Raw genomic sequence first — 25,311 nt, 5'->3', positions numbered from 1 at the left:
AAATAAGGCTCAAAGGGGCTTATCTAGTGGAATTGGTAAGGGATTTTGGCTTATCAAAGAATAGGCTAAGTTCACAAAGGGCTAAACCTAGGTTGCCTAATCATTTCAAGTTCGATTATAACACAATATTCAACCAGTATTAGATGCAATTCCTATGAGCAAAATGACAATAACTGTAATCCCACACCTAAGAGATCAATTGTTCCTAAAAATGAGTCTAAAATATTGACCTTTAGGCTCTAGCTCACAATTTAGGGGTTATTTGCAACAATCCTAGCCTCACCTAACGAAACGTTCCATATCAATCTTAGTTAAATAACACTCTTTGGAGACTCAAATGTTGTTCACAAGTTTTTGCATGCATCGATTTCAACTGAGCTTTCAGACTTTCAAAGCACAATTTCAACTGTAATGTCAGGATTGCTAGATGCATCAAAAATCAACTGCCTAAGATTCTTTTTATTTCTAACTACTGAAAGCGAAATATTGAAAGTAAAAGCTAAACATGCCACAAAACACAAATACAAATAGTGGCATAAAACATGCAATTGGTACATGTACAAAATGTCCTATCCTATTGCCTCCTCCCCCACACTAAATCATGCATTTAATTCCAAAAGATGCATATTTATGAAATTGAACAGTAAGTGAAAGAAAAGAGATAGGATAGGAAAAACTCCCTCAGGGGGCCTCTATGTAACGCAGTGTTTCACTACGCCCAAGTTATCTTCATAAATTTTCAGACGCTGCCCGTTGACCTTGAAAGGGGCATTGTGGCCGTCTGTGATCTCGACTGCTCCGAAGAAGAATAACTGGGTGACCTCAAACGGTCCATACTACCTCGACTTCAGCTTACCAGGGAATAATCGCTGCCTGGAGTTGTACAGTAAAACCTTATCCCCTACCTCAAAGTGGCGTTTGATTATTCTCTTGTCATGCCATCTTTTCATCCTCTCCTTATAGATCCGTGAATTCTCATAAGCACTGAGCCTGAACTCTTCCAGGGCACCAAGCTGCAATAACCGTTTCTCACCTGCAACTCGTGTATCAAAGTTTAGAAAACGGGTAGCCCAGTAGGCTTTATGTTCGAGTTCTACAGGGAGATGACATGCCTTACCGTAAACTAGCCTGAATGGGGACATGCCAATTGGTGTTTTGAACGCTGTCCTATATGCCCACAAGGCATCATCTAATTTGAGTGACCAATTATGCCTAGAGGAATTTACTGTTTTTTCAAGAATGGTTTTGATCTCTCTATTTGACACTTCAACTTGACCACTGGTCTGGGGATGATACGGGGTAGCCACTTTATGAGTGACCCCATATTTATGCAGGACCTGTTTAAAAGCTTGGTTACAAAAATGAGACCCGCCGTCGCTAATAATGGTGCGGGGGGTGCCAAACCGTGTGAAGATATTCTTTTGCAAGAATCAGATGACAGCCCGCGCATCATTACTAGGCAGGGCTACAGCCTCCACCCATTTAGAAACGTAGTCCACGGCTACAAGAATGTACTCGTTATTGAACGACTTCGGGAAAGGTCCCATAAAGTCTATCCCCCAAACATCAAAGATTTCACAGACTAAAATTGGTGTCATAGGCATGGCATGTCTCTGTGAAACGTTACCAGTTCGTTGACACTTATCACAGTTTTTAACAAAATTAAAAGCGTCATGGAAGATTGTGGGCCAATAGAACCCACTCTGGAGTACCTTAGCTGCAGTTCTGTCCGCGCCATGGTGGCCACCTACCTCTTTAGAATGACAGAATGCAAGGACGGAAGCTACCTCCTCCTCAGGAATGCACCGACGGATGATGTTGTCGCCACAAACCTTGAATAGGTAGGGATCATCCCAGAGGTACTGCTTTGCGTCGTGCAGGAACTTCCTCCTCTGCTGGTAAGAGAGGTCTGGAGGGATCAGCTTTCCTACAAGGAAATTAGCAAAATCGGCAAACCAAGGGACATGTCTAATTGACAGTAAGTGCTCGTCGGGAAATGTCTCCTGGATGTCTGCATCGGTGTCTGTATCCACCTCCTCTTGTTCCAATCTAGAAAGATGATCAGCAACCACATTTTCAACTCCCTTCTTATCTCGTATCTCCAGATCAAACTCCTGCAGTAATAGAATCCACCTAAGGAGTCTAGGTTTGGCATCCTGTTTTGAAAACAAATACCTCAATGCAGCATGGTCAGTGTAAACAATAACTTTTGAAAGCACCAAATATGAACGAAACTTGTCAAGTGCAAAAATCACAGCTAATAACTCTTTTTCTGTGGTGGTATAATTTAATTGAGCGTCATTCAGAGTTCTACTAGCATATGAAATTGGTCGGCAAATTTTATCCACTTTCTGACCTAAGCATGCACCTACAGCTGTGTCACTGGCATCACACATTAGCTCGAATGGTAAATCCCAGTTGGGACTAACCATTATGGGAGCTTTAATCAATTTGTCTTTTAAAGTGTTAAAAGATTCAAGACATTCAGGTGTGAAAACAAAATTGGCATCCTTCAGCAACAATTGGGTCATAGGCCTGGCAATTTTAGAAAAATTCTTAATAAAGCGCCTATAAAAACCAGCGTGGCCTAAAAAACTCCTAACTGCTTTGAAATTGGAAGGGGGAGGTAGTTTTTCAATGACCTCAACTTTAGCAGGGTCTACCTCAATCCCTTTTCGTGATACCTTATGCCCTAACACTATACACTCAGTGACCATAAACTGACACTTTTCCCAGTTTAGGACTAGGTCAGTTTCCTCACATCTTTGCAGCATTAATCCCAAGTTATGCAAACAGCTATCAAAAGTGGTACCAAAAACAGAAAAATCATCCATAAAGACCTCCATGAATTTTTCTATCATATCAGAAAATATAGCTGTCATACACCTCTGAAACGTAGCAGGTGCATTGCATAACCCAAAGGGCATCCGTCTATATGCAAATGTCCCAAAAGGGCAAGTGAAAGTGGTCTTTTCCTGATCGTCAGGATCCACTGATATTTGCATGTAGCCCGAATACCCATCCACACAACAGAAGAAAAACTTACCTGCCATGTGTTCAAGCATTTGATCAATGAACGGAAGAGGGAAATGATCCTTCCTGGTGGCGTCGTTCATTTTCCTGTAGTCCACGCACATTCGCCACCCGGTGGTTTTCCGCACCGGGATTAGTTCATTCTTCTCATTCAATGTCACTGTTGTGCCCCCCTTCTTCGGCACCATATGCACTGGACTCACCCACTGGCTGTCAGAGATTGGATAGATCATCCCTGCATCAAGCAACTTAATTACCTTAGCCTTCACTACTTCCTTCATGTTTGGGTTGAGTCTTCTCTGTGGTTGAGCAGTCGGCTTCACCTTATCCTCCATATAGAGCCGGTGTTCACAAAGAGACGGGCTGATTCCCTTGATGTCCGACATTTGCCATCCAAACGCTCCCTTGTGCTTCCTCAACACCTCCACCAAACGATCTTCCTCAGGACCTGTAAGTTCAGCCGAAATAATCACAGGTAAGTGTAAAGGAGGTGCCAAGAACACGTATTTTAAATGGGCAGGTAAGGGTTTGAGGTCGAGGGTCGGCGGTTCTTCAATCGAGGTCTTAGGCCTTGTCTTTGTTTCTCTGTCCAAGAGTTCATCGTGCTGGGCCCAATGACAACCCTCTTTACCTTCTACCTCGGTCTCCAAATCCAATGGCTCCTCATCTAGTTCAATACTCAGGTTCCGTTCTTCAGTTTTCTGGAAAACATTCTCAACCAAAGAGTCAGTTACGCTCAGAAAATTACAACATTCATCATCAACAGGAAATTTCATAGATTTTAGAATGTTGAATTCCACTTCCTCGTTTTGAAGCCTGAGAATCAGTTTGCCTCCCTCAACATCAATCAGTGTTCGTCCAGTGGCGAGAAAAGGCCTCCCTAACAAGATCGGGACTTGATCATCTTCTTCAATATCCATGATCACGAAGTCAGCTGGGAAGATGAACTGATCTACCTTGACCAAAAGGTCATCTACCACTCCAACCGGACGCCTTATAGACCTGTCAGCCAACTGAATTGTGACTGACGTAGGCTTTGGGTCTCCCATTCCTAATTTCCTGTAAACAGACAACGACATAAGATTTATGCTTGCACCAAGATCACATAAAGCACGTTTAAAATGAACCTTGCCTATTGTACAGGGAATGCTAAAACTACCAGGATCTTTAGATTTTTTAGGTAACGGATTTGTTAGCATGGCAGAACATTCCTGGCTTAGCATTACAGTCTCATGATCTCCTAGTTTTCTCTTTTTAGAGATCAGCTCTTTTAAAAAATTTCCATACACAGGCATATTCTCAAGAAGTTCAAGAAACGGGAGGTTAATCTCGATTTTCTTAAACACATTTAACATTTTGGAATAATCCTTGTCTAACTTAGCTCTCCTAGAAGTAGGATAAGGCAAAGTAACCTGTGTTGGTGGTACATCAGTTTCAGTAATTGGAGTTGGATCAGAAACACTTACCTGTGGAGCAGACGGGGTAGAGATATTACCAGGAATGGGGTCTGCCTTGTCTTGCTGAGGCACAAAGGCTGGTGCGCTTACCTGTGTTCCGCTCCTAAGCGTGATTGCTCGTGCTTCCTCTTCTACCAATTTACTGACCTGTGTTTGAAGCCTTTGGCATAAAGCTTGATTGTGTGCCAATCTTCCTTCTATAGCACTCAGGCTCTCTCTCAGGACATCTATACTTCTCTCCCATTCAGTCTCAGAACCTGATCCTCGATGTCTGTCCTGCTGCCAATGCGTGCCATTTGACCCATACTGTTTTAGATAATGGATCTGTTCAAGTACAATCGGGCACTCCACGTTCTTGTGCCCTCCGTTGCACACCTCACAGCTTGCTACTGGTTTCGATGATTTCAGGTGAGTTTCCAGTAGATCTACTTTTTCTGTAAGCGCTGCTATCTGATGATTTGATTCTGAAAATATTCCAGGGAACTCTTTGGCTGTTGTGCCTCTTCTTGGAGCCGGCTTCTCAACTTGCCAACATGTGCTTCGTTCAACTAATTCTTTCATCAGATTGTATGCTTGAACTGCAGTCTTGTTGAATAGATTTCCTCCTGCTGCTGCATCCAGTAAGGCACGACTGACAGGAGATATTCCTGAGTAGAACATGTCAACAAGCTGGTACCGCTGGTAACCATGCTGGGGGCACCATCTTAACAAATTTTGGAACCTCTCCTAGGCTAGATGCAGGTTCTCACTGTCGGACTGCCTAAACGAGGTGATGTCGCTTCTGAATTGTGCAGTCTTTGACGGAGGGAAGTACTTTGCTAGAAACGCTGATACTGTAGTGTCCCAGTCAGTGAGAGACCCTGGCTCAATGGATTGTAGCCATTCTGCAGCTTCTTCTTTCAAAGAAAATCTAAACAGCTTCTGGAAGATCTGTTCAGATGTGACGTCTTCGCACTTGAAAGTGCTGCAGTATTCCATGAATTTGTCAAGATGTGAGTTAGGATCTTCGTAGTAATCCCCACCGAACTGTCCCGAGTTCTGGATCATCTGAATCATTGTTGGTCTGATTTCAAATGACATTGCTGTTATTGTCGGATCGAGGATGCCAGAGGTGCTTATAGGCCGCTTTGCCCTCAACAGCTCCATGACCGACGGATATTCGGCCATTGTGTCACCCTTTTACGTCCTGCAAGAACAATATCAGCTTAAGAATCAAAATGCAATGATGAGTAATTCCCAGAACCTCGGTTCTTGGAATTCCAAACAATTATATAAACCTATCACCAAAAGTAAACTAGTTATAAACAAAAATAGTCCCCGGCAACGGCGCCAAAAACTTGATGCTCATAAAATATATAGCGGTTAACAGGACAAGTGTATCCTATCACAGCAAGTAATACAGTGCTAAGCACAGGATCGAACCACAAGGACTATTTATCACAACTAGTTGGCCCAAGGTAGGAACACAATTGTTCGGAAGGGTAAATATGTGGTAGAGTGATTAAAGAGGCTAATTTCTAAAATAAAAAATAAAAACGTTTGACAGGGAAGAATTCGAATTAATTGATGACACAATCTAAGATGGGGATTCCCTTAATTGGATCCCATGTATGATTTACTGGGATTTAGTTTCATATCATAATGATAATTGACGGTAACCACCTAATTAACCACGTGGAGATTATCAGTCTCCTATAGTCTATTCACATGCATTTGGTTGACGGCTTGATTAGGCATATAACCTAGGCCATGCAAAGCATTAGGGTCTGTGGTGATTAAGGCTAAAGTCGTAGCCCAGCCACTAGCCCGCACTCCTAGTGGTCTCTAGCGAGGTCAGATTATGCTAATTCGGATTAGGTAATTCCTTGGTCAGGTATCTACCTATCTGCAATCCTAAATTTGTCAGACTCAAGGCATTAGGTTCTGCTATGTCAGGCTAGTTGATCATCATCGAATCTCATTCTAGCAATCATCCTATCTCTGACAAATCTAGACATTAAGCTCACATAATCTAATCAATTGGAAACAATCCAGTAAACTAAATCCCTAATCATACATGGTTACGCAATCAATTCATCCCCATCCCAGATTGGATGGGGATTAGTTCATAGTTAAATTAAACAAGCAACTATAACACGCATTATAAGCTTGAATCATCATTAATTCAAATAAGCAAAAAGCAAGAGATAGAGTAAGGAATTAGGAATATAAAACCCGATTTCGTCTGATTCTGATTACAAATCGGGAGAGCCACTATCCTATATCAATCTTCCCCCCAAGCTAAGAGCTGTTACAATGGAAGTAAAACAATAAAATTGAATACAAGGAAAGAGAGACAGAGAAGAACAAAAAGGAAAAAGGAAGAACCCTAACAAAGATGACATCCTTTTCTATTTATAGTGCAGGCTTAGTTAGGGGTAGTTTGGGCAGTTTGCAGGTTCAAATTCGCGCCTAAGGAGTGAGGAAACGCTGGGAAATTGCTTCCAGTGTTTCATCTCGTCGAGACAAGAAGTATCTCGACGAGACAAGAGGGTGTCTCGACGAGACACTAGGCGTCTCGTCGAGACACCACGCGATAGTTCCTTTTTGGGAACCATCGGCCCGCCTCGTCTCGTCGAGACGGGCAGTGTCTCAACGATACGAGGGCCTGTCTCGACGAGACATGCACTGTCTCGGCGAGACAGACACTGTCTCGGCGAGACAGACACTAAATTGGGGTTGAGTCCGGGTTTTTTCCTTTGTTTTGGTCCCTAGACTTCCGAAATATGCTCCGACGGTCCCTGAATTGTCCGGAGGTGCTCCACAAGGCACGGGTCTGGTTCGAAAATGCTCAAACAGTCCCAAAACACCTAAAAATACAGAAAATGCCATAAATAATGGAAATTACTGATTTTGACTGAAAGATAGCAAAATGATACTGAAATTGAATGGAAATAAAGCAAAAACGAACTAAAACAAGCCTAAAAACCTTATATAAATGGGAGCTATCACTTGCCTAGGTGCAAAGGTAAGTTTAACGACGTCCACTTGGGCTGCAATTGCCTTACAATAAAAAATTATGCAGTTGAGGTCGCTGCGATCGTCGCTGGGTTCATTGAAAGCGCGGGTGATGATCAACGAGTCGGATTCCAGAACCGCCCTATTTACTTAATTAGTCTTGAGCCACGATAGAGTCTCTCTAACGCACATAGCCTCCGCTACAGCTGTTGTGGTTCTCCACGGGATAAGACATGAGAAACAGCTACTTACCCGCCCCTCACTGTTCCGAACTTACAATATAAAACTTTTTTTTTGAACCAAAACCTACAATATAAAACTTAAATAGCATAATCAAAATTAAACTCCGAATAACCAAAATTTTGGGAACTAGGCGAATTGAGTATAATGAACAAGCAAATAGATTGGAATCAAGTTAGAATATTTCAAATTACTTATATTTTGGAAAGTTGTGATATTTTTTTTAGAAATTCATATATAAATTTTGAATTATGTCAAATTAATAAAATCATTATTTTTACTATATTTTAAGTATTAGAGTTTATGATAAAGTAAAGCAGATTTTAACAAAGTAAATTCATCCAATGGTAGTAAAAACAAAGTAAGCATAGCCTAACCCTACGAGGTGTTTGTTAGAAGGGATATAGGAGGGGGGATAGGGATAAAAAACACGAGATAAGTTATTCCGTGTTTGTTTGGGAGATAGAAGAGTGAGACGGATGAGGGATAAGCTTCTTATCCCTCAAATCCTATACCAATGAAGGGGTGGTATAAGGAGGTGGGATAAGCTCCTGCGATTTTAATAGGATGGAAAAGTCAATCTTATCCCTCAAATTAATGTTATTAAGTTTAAATAAGGGTGTTGTTAAACCCAGCCCAAATTCCCACCCCTAGCCCCGTGAAAGGACGAAAATGCCCTTTCATGGGTTTTGGGAGGGGAATTTCTATTTTTTTTGCCAATCCGACACGTGGGCGTGTGGCCATCACGCCTCACCTCGTGGTCGGGCGTATAGATATCACGCCTCACCGTGTGGTGGGACGTGATAGTCTCACGCCTCACCGTAAGGTCGGGCATGTGGCTGTCACGTCCGACCACGCGGTGAGGCGTGAGGCTATCACGTCCGACCACACGGTGAGGTGTGATATCCACACGCCCGCGTGTCGGATTGGTAAAAAAAATAGCTTTTTTATCCCGTAAATAGTTCGTTAAACCCGTAAATAGTCCGTTAAACCCGTAAATAGTCCGTTAAACCCGTAAATAGCCCATTAAACCCATAAATATACCCGGCATCTGGCTGTTATGCACAGATGAGGATGAGGAACGGCCTCGACTACGACTACTCCTCGAACCTGAGGATCGTTCTCGACCTCGTGGTGACTAACTGTACTCCCATGCACTCGGATTTCATTTTATTGATGAATTTCCCTTTGGTCTACCCCTAACAGTGTCTTTGACCTCAGGTTCTTTAAAGCCACTTTGTTCCGGGTTTATCTGATCATGAATCATCATCCATATGCTACGCACCATTGAAGGATCTAATTTTTCAACCTTTTCCACAAGAGATTGAAAAAATCGGTGATCCTCAGACCCGTCAGTATATACTGGAGCAGTAACTGGTATGTCACTCAACCCTTCAAACGTAAGAGATCTCCAAAAAGGATGGATGCGGTCAACACGGACCGATTCATTTGTGTCAATATATGTTTTAAGCTCACATGCGCACGGAATGGCATGAGTCATGGGCAACACGCATCCGCATTCACTTACCACATCCATACTCAATCTGTGCATACGCTTGAGCTCATCATTTAGTACACCCAAGCAGTAATGTGGAACGTGTAAGTCGAGATACGCGAAGGTTCTCCACAGTGATTCACCACAGATCTTCTTCTCGAGTCCTCGAGTGAGTATCTGATTATATACAATGAAGGATTACAAAACTAATGTATTAAATTTTAAAAGATTAAAGCAAATAACAGAATAAATGTCTTACTTGATCGCCTCGATCTGAGCCTCAATGTCCTTGTGCACCTTCGCCCACACTGTATCGAGTGCACCAGTAGATGAATTCAACCACAGTTTCAACTGTGCATGTGAACTCTCCACTCGACAGGTTATGGTGTTTCCTAAGTGCAACACCTTATTCGTCCATGCTCGACAAAACTTCTCTTTATGCACTAGCCACGTGGTCTCCACGTACTGAATCACACCAGGCCAGTTGCTAGTAGTATTCTTCATGGCTACCACTGTCGCCTCATATTCGGCTTCTGTTGGGGCTTCAATTATACGTTTCCATTTGGAATTCTTAAAAATTTCACCAAACTTCTTTATTCCACTCAACTTCCCAACTCTATCCTCCACATCTTTATTAATATGCCATGTGCACAAGAAATGATGAGAATGAGGAAATACCTCACGAACCGGCCGCATCAGTCCTAACTCCCGGTTTGTAGTAATGGCTGTCGGATGCACATCAGGTTGGAGCAAAAGCTTCAATTTTTGTAACACCCACATATAACTACCCTCAGTTTCATCATTCATGATTGCATAGGCGATCAAGAAGTTTTTGTTTAAAGGCGTCATTCCAATGATTTCAAAGAATGGCATCTTATACTTGTTTGTTTTATATGTTGAATCCATACCAACAAACAAGTAATAAGATCGGAACAGTGTGATCGATGTTGGATGTGCCATAAATAAGTGAGTCACGACATTGCTGCCCCGGCACCGCTTGCGTCCAATGTATGTAGTCCTTATCTATAGCAAGCCGATAAAACTGACCGATTACATCCCGACCCTCAAAGCTCTCAGTCCTAGTTTCTCCCTGTAATTATAGATATGTCTTTGTGTCGGGCAATCCTCCGGATGTTGTTCTTTGATTGCAGCAAAAATAGCACAAGGCTTAGCTTGAGCTGAACTCATTTCACGAACAAATTTTTTGGAAGCTGGGCTTAGTCCGCTCATCTGTCTGTAGCCCTGACGATATACAACCAACTGATGACAGTGCTGTCCTCTATCTCCTGGAATCCCATTCACCACCCAACTGCCCAATTCAGCGATTTCCATAACCTTTATCTGGAATTTGCAACCACAGTACTTTGTTTTTGTATTCTTCCGTAGTATAACATCCATATCCATATCCTTTTTCCTTTTATAATTCTTAACACCACGAGCACATTTAACCAATATCCACTTTGACTTGCGCCCCGTCTTGTGCGACGCTGTGGTTAACTCAAACCCGATACCAATTGCCGTCTGTTTTGCTCAATTAACAGCTTCATGATATGTTTGAAATGTTTGTTTGGGAAAAAACTGCGAGCTGTAATCTATGTCGTTTCCGTCAAATTCTTCCCACGAAACTTCCTGTAAATGATAAATAACGAACATTACATTCCAAAACGTGACATTTCTACAGCGTTTCGGTGTCTAAATCCGAAAAACAGCCACAAATATGCTCGGGCGTGTGAGCATCACGCCCCACCTCATGGTGGGGCGTATGAGTATCATGCCCCACCAACATCACGCCCCACCTCATGGTGGGGCGTATGAATATCACGTCCCACCTCATGGTGAGGCGTGTGGCTATCACGCCCCACCACATGGTGGGACGTGATACTCATACGCCCCACCATGAGGTGGGGCGTGATGCTCACACGCCCGAGCGCCGAACCAGATTTTTTTTTTCCAATTCAAATTACAGAAATGCAAGGAAGTTAAATCGGAAAAATACCTCGAATTCGGACGTAGCATCACTCCCGTCTACTCTCGGTGATAACGGATTGTCTTCCATCAAACGTGTTGTCTTTGATTCGGATGAAAATGACTTTGAGAGAGTTTAGGAGGGATTCAAATTTTCAGTTTTTGTTCAAAGGGCGGTTAGGTCTTTTTTCGGGGCTGGAAGTGTGAATATGGGGCTGGATTTAGTAACCCACTTAAATAAGGTTAAAATAGTAAAATGTATTATTTTATCCTCATCTCTATCCCACATACCAAACATTGAATAATAATTGTCGAACTATCATATTTTTATCCTTATTCCTATCTGAACATTTATCTATATTCCTATCCCAATAGAATACCAAACGCTCCGCTAGAGTTTATAAATTAGGATGTAAAAGTATATTTTATTTATTATATATAAAAAAATAGTAACATATTAATAATTAAGTTTGATGATATGATTTAATTGTAGTTTTATATTATAGAAAGCCTTTGTTTCTTACGTATGCCAAATTAAAGTTTACAACAGCTCCTGAAATCCAAAATATTTTGCATTCTAAATTTCCTATCCTGGTGTAATCGCATATCAATATAAGCAACAAAAACAACATCTATAGAAATAAACTCAGTTTATTATCTTTATAAATTTGACATTTTACATGATAAAAAAATCAATTCATCTATTCTAAATAATAGACATTAACTTCTTCACTCATGTCCCTTTCCGTTTCTATTACGGATGCAACATAGGTTCCCAAAAATTCATTTAACTTATTTCATTCCTGCACAATGGACAAGCTCTGCGCTTCTGGAGCCAATTAACAATGCAGGGACTATGAAAAACATGCAGACAAGGCATTCTTGTGGCCTCTAATCCGATCAGAACCTCATCCAAACAAATCGCACAATTTCTCGAATCTTTCACTTTAATTTTCTCCAAACCTTCAATTGATTCCTTACTTGCAGGATCTAACCATGGCACGAACTCATCATCATCTTCATCTTCATCCATAGCCCGGAAACTTGGAGGAAGATCGATCTCCACTTTCAGATAAAGAACTCGCCGAGTCATATAAAGTTTATTGTTTCCCATCTGACGAACAGAAGCCAGTATTCTATTTATCAGGAATGACTGAACCGGAATAATAATATTCACACTAACAAGAATTTGACGTATAGTTTCCGACGATGTTTCTTCGGAGAATAACTTATGACGTTCAACTAGGAATGTTTGCTGAACAATGTCCCAGTCTACATTATAAAGCTCTGATTCGTCTTCCTCCATATCTGATTCAACAAATTGAGGCATAAAACTTGCAGAAACTTCAATGGAGAACATACTAGTAGAAATCGATTCATCTCCGGGTTCTATTTTGTCCAGTTCAGTAATGTGACAACAGATTTCTTGATCATCAGTTTCCATTGCTTTGAAGAGAAAAATTAGATCCAAAACTTTGAAAGTAAATAAGAGAGTTAGGGTTATGTAAGATGAGGCGGTTGCATTAAGTCCGTTAAGGAATAGAATCCAAGTCTACTTAGGGAGCCGATTATTTTGGGTCAGTTCATCCTTTGAATGTCACGTAATTCTTGGAGCGGTGGTTATAAATTATAGTACTAATCAATCACTAAGCACCGGTTTAAATATAGGATAAACATTTTTCTATACACAATTATATCTCTTCCACAAATATTAAACAATTATTTAATATAATATTGAATTCATATATATACATATTTGAAATGACTTACATTAAAAAAAAAAAAACTTAAAGCATTATTTGGCCTATGACCTATTCAAAATTATGTCATTTAGTTCCATTTGGCACTTGATCTATCCTATTTGGTGAAATTTCACCCAATTTGTATGAATATTTAACGGAATCGTTATCTCATTGATAAGTAATGATATTTTGACACTTAAACTTGAAACGTGATATTCCTTAAAGTTTTTTTTCCACATTATGTGGAAATAATTAATTAGATTAAAAAAGGAAAAAAACCAAACAAAAAAAAAACAAATCCTAAACTAAAATCTATTAAGTTCAAGTGTCAAAATATCGTTACTTATCAATAAGATAATGATTCGGTTAAGTTTGAATTCAAATTGGGTGAAAGTTCACCAATTTGCGATAGATCATGAGCCAAATGTGACTAAATAATAGGTCAGAGGTCAAATGATAAAATTTTGGATAGATCAGGGGCTAAATAGTGCTTTCAGCCAAAAAAAACAACTACTTTTTTCCGTTTTTCGGATGAGCATTTAGCGTTTCATTCAAAACCGCAGAAAATATAGCATTTGGTTAAGTTTATATAACTACAGCGTTTAGCATTTTCTCTGGAAACTGCAGTGTTCTGAAGCGTTTCATGAAAAGCTTCTTTTTGGAGCTTTTCATAAACAATTGTTGTAGTTAGGGGTACACACACAAATCTGAAAAACCGAAAATAAGGTTAACCGATACCGATGGACTAGTGCACGGTTTTTAATTTTAAAAATAGTGGTTAATGGTTACGGTTACGGTTTCTTTATTTCAAAAACCGTGGTTAACCGAAACAGACCGAAACCGTGGTTAATTCATATGCCTCCACCTGTGGTGGGGCGTGATGTTCATACATCCCACCTGTGATGGAGGCATATTGTTCACATGTCCCGACACCGAAAATTTGATTTTTTAAAACTCATTCGATTTTACTATAAACAACCGTAAATATTTGGAAATTTGAGAGGATTAATGAATTTATTGCAAGGGCAGTTTTGTCTTTTCACGGGATTAGAGGTGTGAAATGGTGGCTAGGTTTAGTAATCCACTTTAAATATTCAACCATTCATCATTTATATCATTTCAATTCATTCATTTTTTATATACTTTTTTAATACAAAATTCAAGAGTTTGATTAAAAAAAAGGAAAAATTACAGAGAGATGATAATTTAAAAAAAGTATCTATAACTTTGTCAATGACCTATTTTAATTGTATCAAGCATAGGTAGTTAAAGGAAAACTCCTTTTCTCCCCGCCCATTCATAACCCATTTAAAATATTAATTTGACATTTCCAAAATAAAAACTTATACTTTTGATATATTAAGAATAAAATTCCCAACATGGATAAAACAATAATATTGTTATAATTTATGATTTTCATTTAAACAACCCTAAAAAAAACTAGCATATGGCTGCTAAAAGTTTAAGATGGGCCTGCTGAAACAACTAGATTCTAAGGAAATTTACATAGAATTCATTTTTAAAAACAATCTATAATTATATCAAGTCATAATTTTAAATTATATCAAATTAATAAAATTATTATTTTTAAAAATTAAAATTTATAAATTAGGATCTAAAATATAATGTTCAGAGTTTAAGATTTATGAATTGTGGTTTAAATTTTTTAAATTAAATGTAAAAACATATTTTATTTATTATATATAGAAAAAAATGACATATTAAAAATTAAATTTGATAATATAATTTAATTGTACTTTTATAGTCAATTATGGTATTCATGTAAATAGCCCGACGTTCCATTTACCAAACATGCCTATATATAAAACAATCTCTTTTGATAGAATATATTATAAGTGTTGTGTATCATTATGTGTGAGTGTTTAGATGTGACTAAATTAGTTGATGATCACCAATTGGACTCACTTGCAATTTGTTAATGTTTTATTAATGTTTTCATCTGTATATCTTTAATTGTTTGCTCTATTCTTCTATTGCTTTCAATTGTCCTCTTACATTCTTAAGATGTTAATTTATCTGAATTTATTTAGAATGACATATTAATCTTCTAAAATTTATGTGAAGAAATAAAGAAAAATTTGGGAAAAATAAAATATTTACACTTTAAGTAAGTTAAAGAGCTAATAGATCATTTTAAGAAAGTTTATAAGGTTAATAAGTAATTTTCAAAAAGTTAATTAGTTATTTTAAACAAGTTAAAAAGGTTAACGGAACTTTTTGAAAATATATGAGCAATTGATTTTTTTAGACAAATACATGAGTCTAAAAATATATTAACCTTTTAGTTTTGTTTGAAATGGAATACAACACATAATATAGAGAGGGAAGTGAAACAATGGAGAATCCCCGAACTTTTTAATAGGAAACCTCAAATCCATTTATGTGTTGGAGACGGGGTGGAAAATGAATCCCACAGAGTTGCCACCCTACTAATTATGCATATCACATAACATTAAATGGATGATTGTTTACTCTGTTTTAGGTGTTTGATTATAACAAAAATATAAATGCACAGCAGTAAAAATGAAGAAGAGAAAATATGATTTCATTATTCTCAACTTGAAGAAGAAGCACAGAACAACGGTCATATATAAAGGTAGAAAAGAAAACGTTACAATCCGTAAAAACAGGGAAGAAGAGGACAAGTGGCAAAACAGAAAAATAAAGAGCTATGCTACTCTGTGGTAAAGAATAGAATAACAGATACACTGTAATAGCCCCCCTCAAGCTGGAGTATGAATATTCAGAACTCCAAGCTTGGAGAACAGAGCACAAAATTGAGTAGAAGGCAGAGGTTTGGTGAAGATATCAGCTAGCTGGGCGGAAGAAGAAATAGGAAGAGTGCGGATAAGGCCTGCTAGCAATTTTGCGCTCACAATATTTGAGCAATGTGGATAGCAGACAAATTGCACAAAATAAGAGAGCAGACTAAGGATGAGAAATCTGAAGATCATCAAGATGATATTTAAGCCATTGTATTCACAAGTGACCATGGCCATGGAACGATATTCTGATTCCGAAGAAGAACATGAAACAATACGATGTTTCTTGCTCTTCCATGAGATAAGAGAATTACCAATAAAAACACAAAATCTAGTGACAGACCTCCGAGTGTCGGGCAAGTAGCCCAATCAGAATCACTAAAAGCTTTGAGATGAAGAGAAGAGTCTGAAGAGTAAAACATTCCTTCGGCAGGAGCTGATTTAATATACCGAAGAACATGGTAAGCATCTCCCAAATGAACTGAAGTAGGAGAAGCTAAAAATTGACTCAATTAGGAAACTACAAAGCTAATGGCAGGTCTGGTGTTAGTGAGATAAAGAAGACGCCCAACGAAGCGACGATAAATTGTAGGATCAGATAAGGGAACACCAACATCTTTCTGCAAACGAGTGGTGGAACACATAGGAGTGGTAACCGGTTTACAACGCAAAAAACCTGCATCCTCAAGTATAGCTAAGGCATATTTGGGCTGACATAAAGAGATCCCTTGAGATGTTCTTACCACTTCAATGCCAAGAAAATATTTGAGATCACCCAAATCTTTTATCTTAAAGAGATCATGAAGATGTTGCTTGACAAAATTGATTTCTGTAACCTCATTACCACATAAAATTACATCATCGACATAGATTAACAAGGCAGTAAATGAATTAGATGTACTTTTAAGGAAAAGTGAATGATCTGCTGAAGATTGCTTGTATCCAAGATGCAAAAGAGAGGAGGCAAGTTTTGCAACCCATTGACGACTGGCTTGTTTTAACCCGTAAAGGGATTTCTTTAACTTACAAACCAATGTAGAATCAGAAGCTTGAATCCATGAGGAAGCTCTATATAAACATCTTCAGTTAATTCTCCATGTAGGAAGGCATTATTGAGGTACCAGCCCTTAATAGCAGCAAGAGCCAATAGTAATCTGACAGAAGTCATCTTAGCAACAGGGCTATATGTATCAAGATAATCCACACCCTCAGTTTGAGTGTAATCTTTTACGACTAAACGAGCTTTATAACGCTCTAAAGTCCCATCTGAATGCAATTTGACCTTGAAAACCCAACGAGATCCTATAACAGGTTGACCAAAAGGTAAATGAACAAGGTCCCATGTGTGATTTTTTTGTAAAGCATGTATTTCTGTGGCCATTGCTGATTTCCAACAATCATGTTTTACCGCCTCAGCGTATGAGCGAGGTTCAGGAATAATAGACAAAGTGAGAGCATAATGTTTATGAGAAGGTGATAAATTATCATAAGAAAGAACAGTGGAAAGATCATATGTACCTGAGGCTGCAGATGATTGGTCAGCTGTAGAAAGAAGATTGCAATGATAGTCTTTTAAGATAAGAAGGTGGTTTATAAGGATTGGAAGATTGGCAAACAGGTGAAGATGAAGGTATGACTGGAGAAGAAGAAGACTCAATTTGAGAAAGAATATTAAGAGGTGAAGAAGAAGAAGTTGGAGCAAAAGGTATTTCAGAATCAATAGGAGAAGATGATTCAATATGTGATGAAGAACAATGATCAAAAAGATTTAGGTCAAAATTGATATGAGAATGTGAAAAAGGGACAGAAGTAACAGAAGTGGAGGCAAAAGGAAAAACTTGCTCATGAAATAAAGCATCCTTTGAAACAATAATTTTATGATCTAGATAAATCAAGAAGTTTATAACCCTTAACATTAGGAACTTGGCCTAAATAAACACAAGGCTTAGCTCTTGGTGAAAATTTGGTTTTGTGAGGACCTAGACAAGAGGCATAGGCTAAACATCCAAAAACACGAAGAGTGTTATATGGAGGAAGGGTTTTGAAAAGAATTTCATAAGGACAACAATTTTGGAGAAATGGTGTTGGTAAAACATTAATGAACAAGGCTGAATGCAAAATACTATGACCCCAATAATGTATAGGAAGATTAGATTGAAACATTAAAGGCCTTGCTACATTTAAAAGATGTTGATGTTTTCGCTCAACAACACTGTTTTGTTGCGGGGTGTAGGGGCATGATTTTTGGTGCAAAATACCTTTGGAGGCATAAAATTGAGAAAGTGATAGCTCAGGTGCATAATCTGTTCGTATGGCCTTAATAGAAACAGAAAATTGATTTTGCACATATGCATAAATTTGTTCAATAACATTGGATGCTTGAGACTTCATACTAATAAGAAAAATCCACGTATAACGACTGAAATCATCCACAATAATGATAAAATATTTTGCTCCTTTAATTGTGCCCACGGACATAGGTCCCCAAACATCCAAATGAATTAGATCAAAACAACAAGCAGAATGAGTAGAAGAAAAAGATGGAAAAGGTAAACGTTTCCGTTTGGAAAGAGGACAAACAGTACAAGTATAACAATCAATAGAAAAAATATAAGAACATTTTTGTTTCACAATATGCATTCTAGAATTTGATAAATGTCCTAACCGTAAATGACATAAGGGAAAATTGGCTAGTTTGTGAAGAATTGAATTGACAGAAGCTGGTGTGTTTGTGGAAATGAAAGATGACTTGAATTTATAAAGACCATCTGCAAATTCAACTGAACCAATCACCTGTTGTGTGTGTGTGTGTGTATCCTGTATATAACAAGCATTGACACGAAAAATTAGTGTACAATGTGAATGCGCTGTTAATTTTCCAACGGAAATAAGATTGAAGGAGAAACCATGAGCAAAAAGCACATTATATAAGGTGATATTAGAAGACAAAATGATTGTTCCTGCCTGGTTAACAGAGATTTGAGATCCATTAGGCAATTTAACCAAAATAGGGGGAATGGAATAAAAAGTGGCAAAATAACATAATGAACCAGAAACATGGTATGTAGCACCAAAGTCCATTAACCATTCAACATATGCAGTAGTAGAACAAATGGTAGAGATACCTATAGATACTACAAAGTTGCTCATTATAGATTGGTCAGGTACAATAGCAAGCTGATTAGTAACATGTGGTGAAAAAGAAGCTGAATCATGATTTGCAGGGGTTGAACACTGTGATTTAACCAAAGTAAGAAACAATTGATACGTTTCAGCAGATAGAGTTTTCCCTTCTAGACTAACAGAATTACTTGATGAAGCTGGTTCTGAAACACAAGCTGCATTAGTAGAGAATGAACCATTTGGATTTTGTTTCTTCTTTGTGAATTTGAAACTAGGGGGAAATCCATGTTTCCGAAAACAAGTATCAATAGTATGACCATTTTTGTCACAGTGAGTGCATACCGCCCCTTTCTTATATCCATAACCAAATGAACCTCTAGAATGATCATGACCAGATGGAACATTCCTAGTGAATAATACACTAGATTCAACATTAGATTGAGCATCAACAACAACAGATAATTGCCTTTCTTGTTGCAAATCAAGAGAAAAATGCGATCCATAGAAGGTAAAGGATCCAGCATCAGAACTTGTGATTTGACAATAGCAAAATCAAAATTCAAACCTTTCATGAATTTAATCACACAATCCTACTCTTGATAAGTTTTAACTCATTTGATAGATGCATAACAAGAAGAAGATGCAGAGCACTTACAATTTGAAATAGATTTGAAGTTAGACAACTCCTCCCATAGAGTTGTTAAATTTGTATAATAATCAGTAACACTGAAATTTTGCTGCATCAATTGAGAAATTTCATCTTGAAGTTGTGAAATCTTCATAGCATCTCCTTATGAGAATCATGTCCTCAGCTCTTCCCAGATATCTGCTGTTGAATCACGCCATAGAATACTCTTTGCAATGCTAGGTGATAGAGATCGAGTTATCTATGAAACGACCATGGTATTACAACGCTCCCAAGCATTAAAAAGTGTATCAGACTCAGCGGGCATAGGCAAAGCTCTAGAAACAAATATATATTTGTTTTTAGCTTGTAAAGCCATTTTCATAGATGTACTCCATGAATGATAATTCATACTTGTTAAAACAGGGGATACCAAAACTAGACCGGGATTTTCATTTGGATGGATATAATAATGACTAAAAGTGTTTTGAGTAGGATCCATGATAGATCTGAAGAAATTTTGTGGAAGAATTTGAGAAGAAGAAGAAGAAGAAGAAGAAGTTCCAGAAATAGATGTACTGCGATTTGGTGTGCGATTTGCAACAACGTCGGCAAATGACATACCTGGAAGAACAGTAAATCTCATGCTCTGATACCATAACAAAAATATAAATGCACAGCAGTAATAATGAAAAAGAGAAAATATGATTTCGTTATTCTCAGCTTGAAGAAGAAGCACAGAACAACGGTCATATATAAAGGCAGAAAAGAAAACGTTACAATCCGTAAAAACAAGGAAGAGGAGCACAGGTGGAAAAACAGAAAAATAAAGAGCTATGCTACTTTATGGTAAAGAACAGGATAACAGATACATTATAATAGATTATGGAACTATTGTTTGCATTTGTACGTGAAATCCTTGTTTTTTCAACAACAGACACAATAAATAGTAACTGAAATAGCAGAAAATATGTAAACCAAACTGTCTTTAAAATTGAGAAGGATTTAACATACTACGGGGGTGTTTGTTTCAGCTTTTCGGAAGAGCGTTTAGCGTTTCACTCCAAACTACAGGATATATAGCGTTTAGTTAGGTTTATATAACCGCAACGTTTCGCATTTTCTTTGGAAACTACAACCTTTTGAAGCTTTTCAAAAACAGTTTTTTGTAGTTATTTATTATTGATAAAATTATCCTTCTTATTTTCACAAAAATATGTTTCTTCTTTAATATTATTTATATTTCTACAACATAATTACCGGAAGAACAATTATTTGTTGCGTTCAATAATTTTTTTATATAGATTATTATTATTAATTTGTACAACACATTTTTTATTTTATAATAGGATAAGGTGCAAAAATACTCATACCTTTTATAGCTAAAAGCAATTTTATAATTAACGTCTAAAATTGTACAATTATACTACTAATGTTGACAGCCAATAGAAATTTTACCTCTAATATTGATAAATTGAATCAATTTGAGAAATAATTCATCAAATTGTCTTCTTGGTCAAAAATATTGTCATCTAGAGTTTATATGTGCATCATTTTATTATCGTTAGTAACATATCACAAACATATGATTAGACGTGAAATTTAAAAAGAAATAAAAAAAATATATTGTCTTTTGTACGAGTTGGACAAAAAAACATTAAATATTTCACCGAATTTATAAATATTAATTTTCAATTTTATTAGTATATCACAAAAAAAATATGAAATCTTTTTTTGGAACTAAATATGCGCAATTGGTCTAAAATAAAAAATAAAAAATAAATATCTTATAATAATGTCTGAAATTGACCTAACTTGTCAATGTTAGGGGTAAAATTGTTCTTAACTGCCAACGTTATTGGAAAATTGCCAGGGCCGTCTCCAGCATTTTGGAGGCTCCAGGCGTATTGTGCATTTTTTCATATCTAAATCTAGTACTATTTTAGAAATAATAAATATTAAATAGTAAAATCAATAAATTATTAATTACAATTCAAGTCATATAATAATAACATAAAGCTAAGAAATTATTATTCTTCTTGCTTTTGTACATGTAAAATCGAGTTTTCTTTTATATATATATAATCAAATTTCTTCTCACCAATCATGCGAGAAGCAAGCAGACGACAAAGTATTAAGTTTTGGAAATTAATCTTGGACGGCTGAACTCGAACCTAATCGCAAATTCTATGGAAAGAAAGAGAAGCATTTATCTTCGAGATTAAAAATTGGTTGAGTCGCGTATTTATTATGAATTATAGGCTTAAATAACTATTTGGACATTGATTGATCCAAGGAATCTTGTCATTTGACGCTTGATCTATCCAAAATTTTATCATTTAGCCACTGAACTATCCCAATTGGTGAAATTTCAATCCAATTTGGATGGAAACTTAATAGAATTATTGACATATGATGATATTTTAATAACTAGACTTGATAAATTTTAGTTTAGAGATTTGTTTTCTTGTTTTAATCTCATTAATTATTTGGGTAAATCAACTTTAAGCTCATATGTCAAAATATCACCACATATCATAAGGAAACAATTTTATCAAGACTTCATCAAAATTAAGTAGAATTTCATCAATTTGAATAGTTTATGGTCCAAATGTGACCAAATATTAAATCAGATTCTAAATAACATTTTATACCAAATTACAAATTGTAATTTATAATTGCATTTGGTCTTGTAATAAAAAAATAAAAAATTTAAAAATCACTACAATAACAAAATAATAGTTTATACATTGTTTCCAAATATGAAAAAAAATTCAGAAAAAATAAGTACATGTGTTGTCAAAAAAAAAAAAAAAAAAAGAGAAAAAATGAACCAATAAATGTTGATCCGAGGAATCATCAAAATTGAGTGAAATTTTATCAATTTAAATAGTTTATGGTCTAAATGTGATCAAATAATAAATTAGTGGCCAAATATTAAAATTTTAAATAAATCAGAGTCTAAATAACATTTTGCACCAAATTACAATTTGTAATTCATAAGTGAATTTCATTTTGCACCAAACTACAATTTGTAATTCATAATTCATAAGTGAATTTCATTTTATAATTTATAAAAAAATAAAATATTTAAAAATAACTACAATAACAAAGTAATAATTTATACATTCGTGTTGTCAAACAAAGAAAGAAAAAATAAAAGAAATTATGAAAAAAAAATTGCTAATCCAAAGAATCAAACCCTCACCCTTATAAATATCTCTACTATGTCTTTACCATTTAGCCTAGCAGTATGGTTTGCTATATATCTAAATTAGATGTTAAGAGTAAAATTAGTTGTAAACGTTGTGGATACTTTTTCACCTTATCTCTTTTATAATTTCTTTGTTGATTAATTTAAAACATGTTCATATTAGACAACTTAAATCCGAAACAGTTCAATATAATTTTACTAAACACTAATAATTAAACCACTAGTAACAAATAATTAAAAGCTTACTGTGTCCGCTGATAGTATCCGCAGCCACTATTAACTAACAACTGAACCAAATCGATGGCACTTCTCGAATTTTTGTAGAAAACATAAACATGTATGGAGCACACAAATTAAGCAGCTAAACGATGAGTACACAAGTTAAAGAATCTATTATTCTGTTTTGATTATGATTCTTCAATGGGAATCCATCTCCTTTTCCCCATTACTCTCTTTCATTTCTTTAACTGATGATTTTCCATTGTCCTTCTTTGCATCTTCTTCTTTTTCTTCTTTCTCCCTCTTCAACTTGGCTTCTTCTTCTTCTTGAGCTTTCTTTTTCTCTGCCTCCTCTTTGACCTCCTTGAGAGCACAAATCAAATTCTTCAAACAAATCTCATCATCTTCCTCATCCGATTTCGGCATCAAATTCTCTGCAACATCTGCCGGTGTCATGTTGATTTCATCCAACAATTTCTCAATTTCCAGAAACAGATCATGAGATTCAACATCCAAGTAGTTCTTAGCCAGAACTTGAAAAGCTTCAAAACAACAGTAAGTCAATTGAATATGTTTATCCATTCTTCCTCTTCTAATCAAAGCAGGATCAAGTTTTTCCACATAATTAGTAGTAAACACAATTATCCTTTCCCCTCCACAAGCTGACCATATTCCATCAATGAAATTCAACAGTCCTGATAATGTAACCTTACTGCTTTTATTGCTTTCCGCTTCATCTTCCTTTTTCTTCTTCGAGATCGGATCTGTCTCTTTCTCTTCCTCGCCGTCCTCCTCTTTCTTCTCCTTCGATTTTCTCTGACCGGTCAGATCCAAAGAGCAATCGATATCCTCAATCACGATTATAGATTTTCCTGTTGTCTCTATCAACAGCTTCCGAAGCTCACTGTTGTCTTTCACAGTAGTCAATTCAAGATCGTAAATATCATAATTCAAAAAATTAGCCATCGCAGCAATCATTGTGGACTTCCCGGTCCCCGGAGGACCATACAGGAGATAGCCGCGCTTCCAAGCTTTTCCGATCTTAGCGTAATAATCTTTCCCCTTGCTGAACTTGATAAGATCGTTCTTAATCTCTTTCTTCAGCTTAATCGGCAAACCTAAAGTATCAAACGACGCCGGATGCTCAAACACAACATGGCTCCATTTCGTAGCCTTCCATCCATGCCAATTTTGGCTTGGATTGTTGGTGTAAAGCTTCCTCTGCCGATTCTCCACGGAAATCGCCTTTCCTTTTTTAATGACATGATCAATATAAGAGGTAGTGATAATTTCCCTGTAACGCCGGTGGACTGTGAGCTTGAAATAGCGGTGGTCGTCTGTTTCCGGGTAGAAAGAAATGGTCTGAGTTTGAGGTGCTTTTTTGGAGGAAGCCCACCAGATTTTAACTCCATTAAAATGATCGGTGATTTCTTCGTGATCATCCATGGTAAGAATAAGAGAGTTGCTCTTTTTGGCAACATCAGCCTTAAGTCTCTTAGCATCCTTGGAGGAATTGGCGCTGAGATAGTTTTGGATGGCGGCGTAGGCCTCGCTGCGCTTGAAGCGTTCGCCGGTGTATTCGTGGAAGGTAATTTGAAGGTAGGGGTAGAAAAGGGAGATGAATTTCTGAGAATATCGATCGAAGTAGATGCGAAATTGATAAGGGATGAATCGATTAAACATAGTCCAAGCAACTACGATTCCGGTAATTGCAGAGCTTAGTTGAAGCCATAGCTCAGGTAAGTTCATTGCTTAAGATTAGATGTAATGTTGAAATGCTGGGATGATTATATATATAGGCAGAAGGAGCAAGAGAAGACAAAACTTAATTAGTTTTGAAGAAGCAAGGAGGAAATTGAGAAATGTGGCTTTTATTTATTAGTGAAAGGTAGACCTGCTCTGAAGTAGCACACCAGTCAACAAATTTGAAATATCTATAATGTATGTAAATTTCTGCTGAAGAACACAAATCAATAAAGAATAAAAATTAAATAAAAGAAATTGTTAACGTCTTTAACAGTTGAAAATCTTGCAAAAATAACAAATAAAAAAGGGTGTTGTTAAACCCAGCGCCAATTTCCCACCCCTAACTTCGTGAAAGGACGAAATTACCCTTTCATAGGTTTTGGGGTGGAAAAAGCTATTTTTTTTTGCTCTCTCGATACACGGGCGTATGGACATCACGCCTCACCTCATGGTGGGGCGTGTGAACATCACGCCTCACCGTGTGGTCGGGCGTGATAGCCCCACGCCACACCGTGTGGTAGGACGTGGGACTATCACGTCCGACCACACAGTGAGGCGTGGGGCTATCACGCCCGACCATACGGTGAGGCGTGATGTTCACACGTCCGTGTATCGAGAGAGCAAAAAAATAGCTTCTGTATCCCGTAAATAGGCCGTTAAACCCGTAAATAG

General features: G+C 37.2%; 1 protein-coding gene across 1 annotated transcript; it reads right to left on the bottom strand.

The window, feature by feature from the left end:
* Nucleotides 1–22,842: 22,842 nt before the first annotated feature.
* LOC136232735 (AAA-ATPase ASD, mitochondrial-like) lies at nt 22,843–24,748 on the bottom strand. Its single transcript, XM_066022114.1, has one exon. It carries the CDS (start codon nt 24,640–24,642, stop codon nt 23,092–23,094), a length of 1,551 nt encoding a protein of 516 aa, XP_065878186.1. The 5' UTR covers nt 24,643–24,748; the 3' UTR covers nt 22,843–23,091.
* Nucleotides 24,749–25,311: the final 563 nt, after the last annotated feature.

The sequence above is a fragment of the Euphorbia lathyris genome, chromosome 6 (genome assembly GCF_963576675.1).
Source record: "Euphorbia lathyris chromosome 6, ddEupLath1.1, whole genome shotgun sequence".
NCBI classification, from domain to species: domain Eukaryota; kingdom Viridiplantae; phylum Streptophyta; class Magnoliopsida; order Malpighiales; family Euphorbiaceae; genus Euphorbia; species Euphorbia lathyris.
Note: the sequence above shows the minus strand (reverse complement) of the source record. Positions and strands in the feature narration are given on the sequence as shown.

What these genes read in the sequence shown, in the direction of transcription:
- LOC136232735 (XM_066022114.1), bottom strand. Translation starts at nt 24,642, where the DNA reads ATGAACTTACCTGAGCTATGGCTTCAACTAAGCTCTGCAATTACCGGA.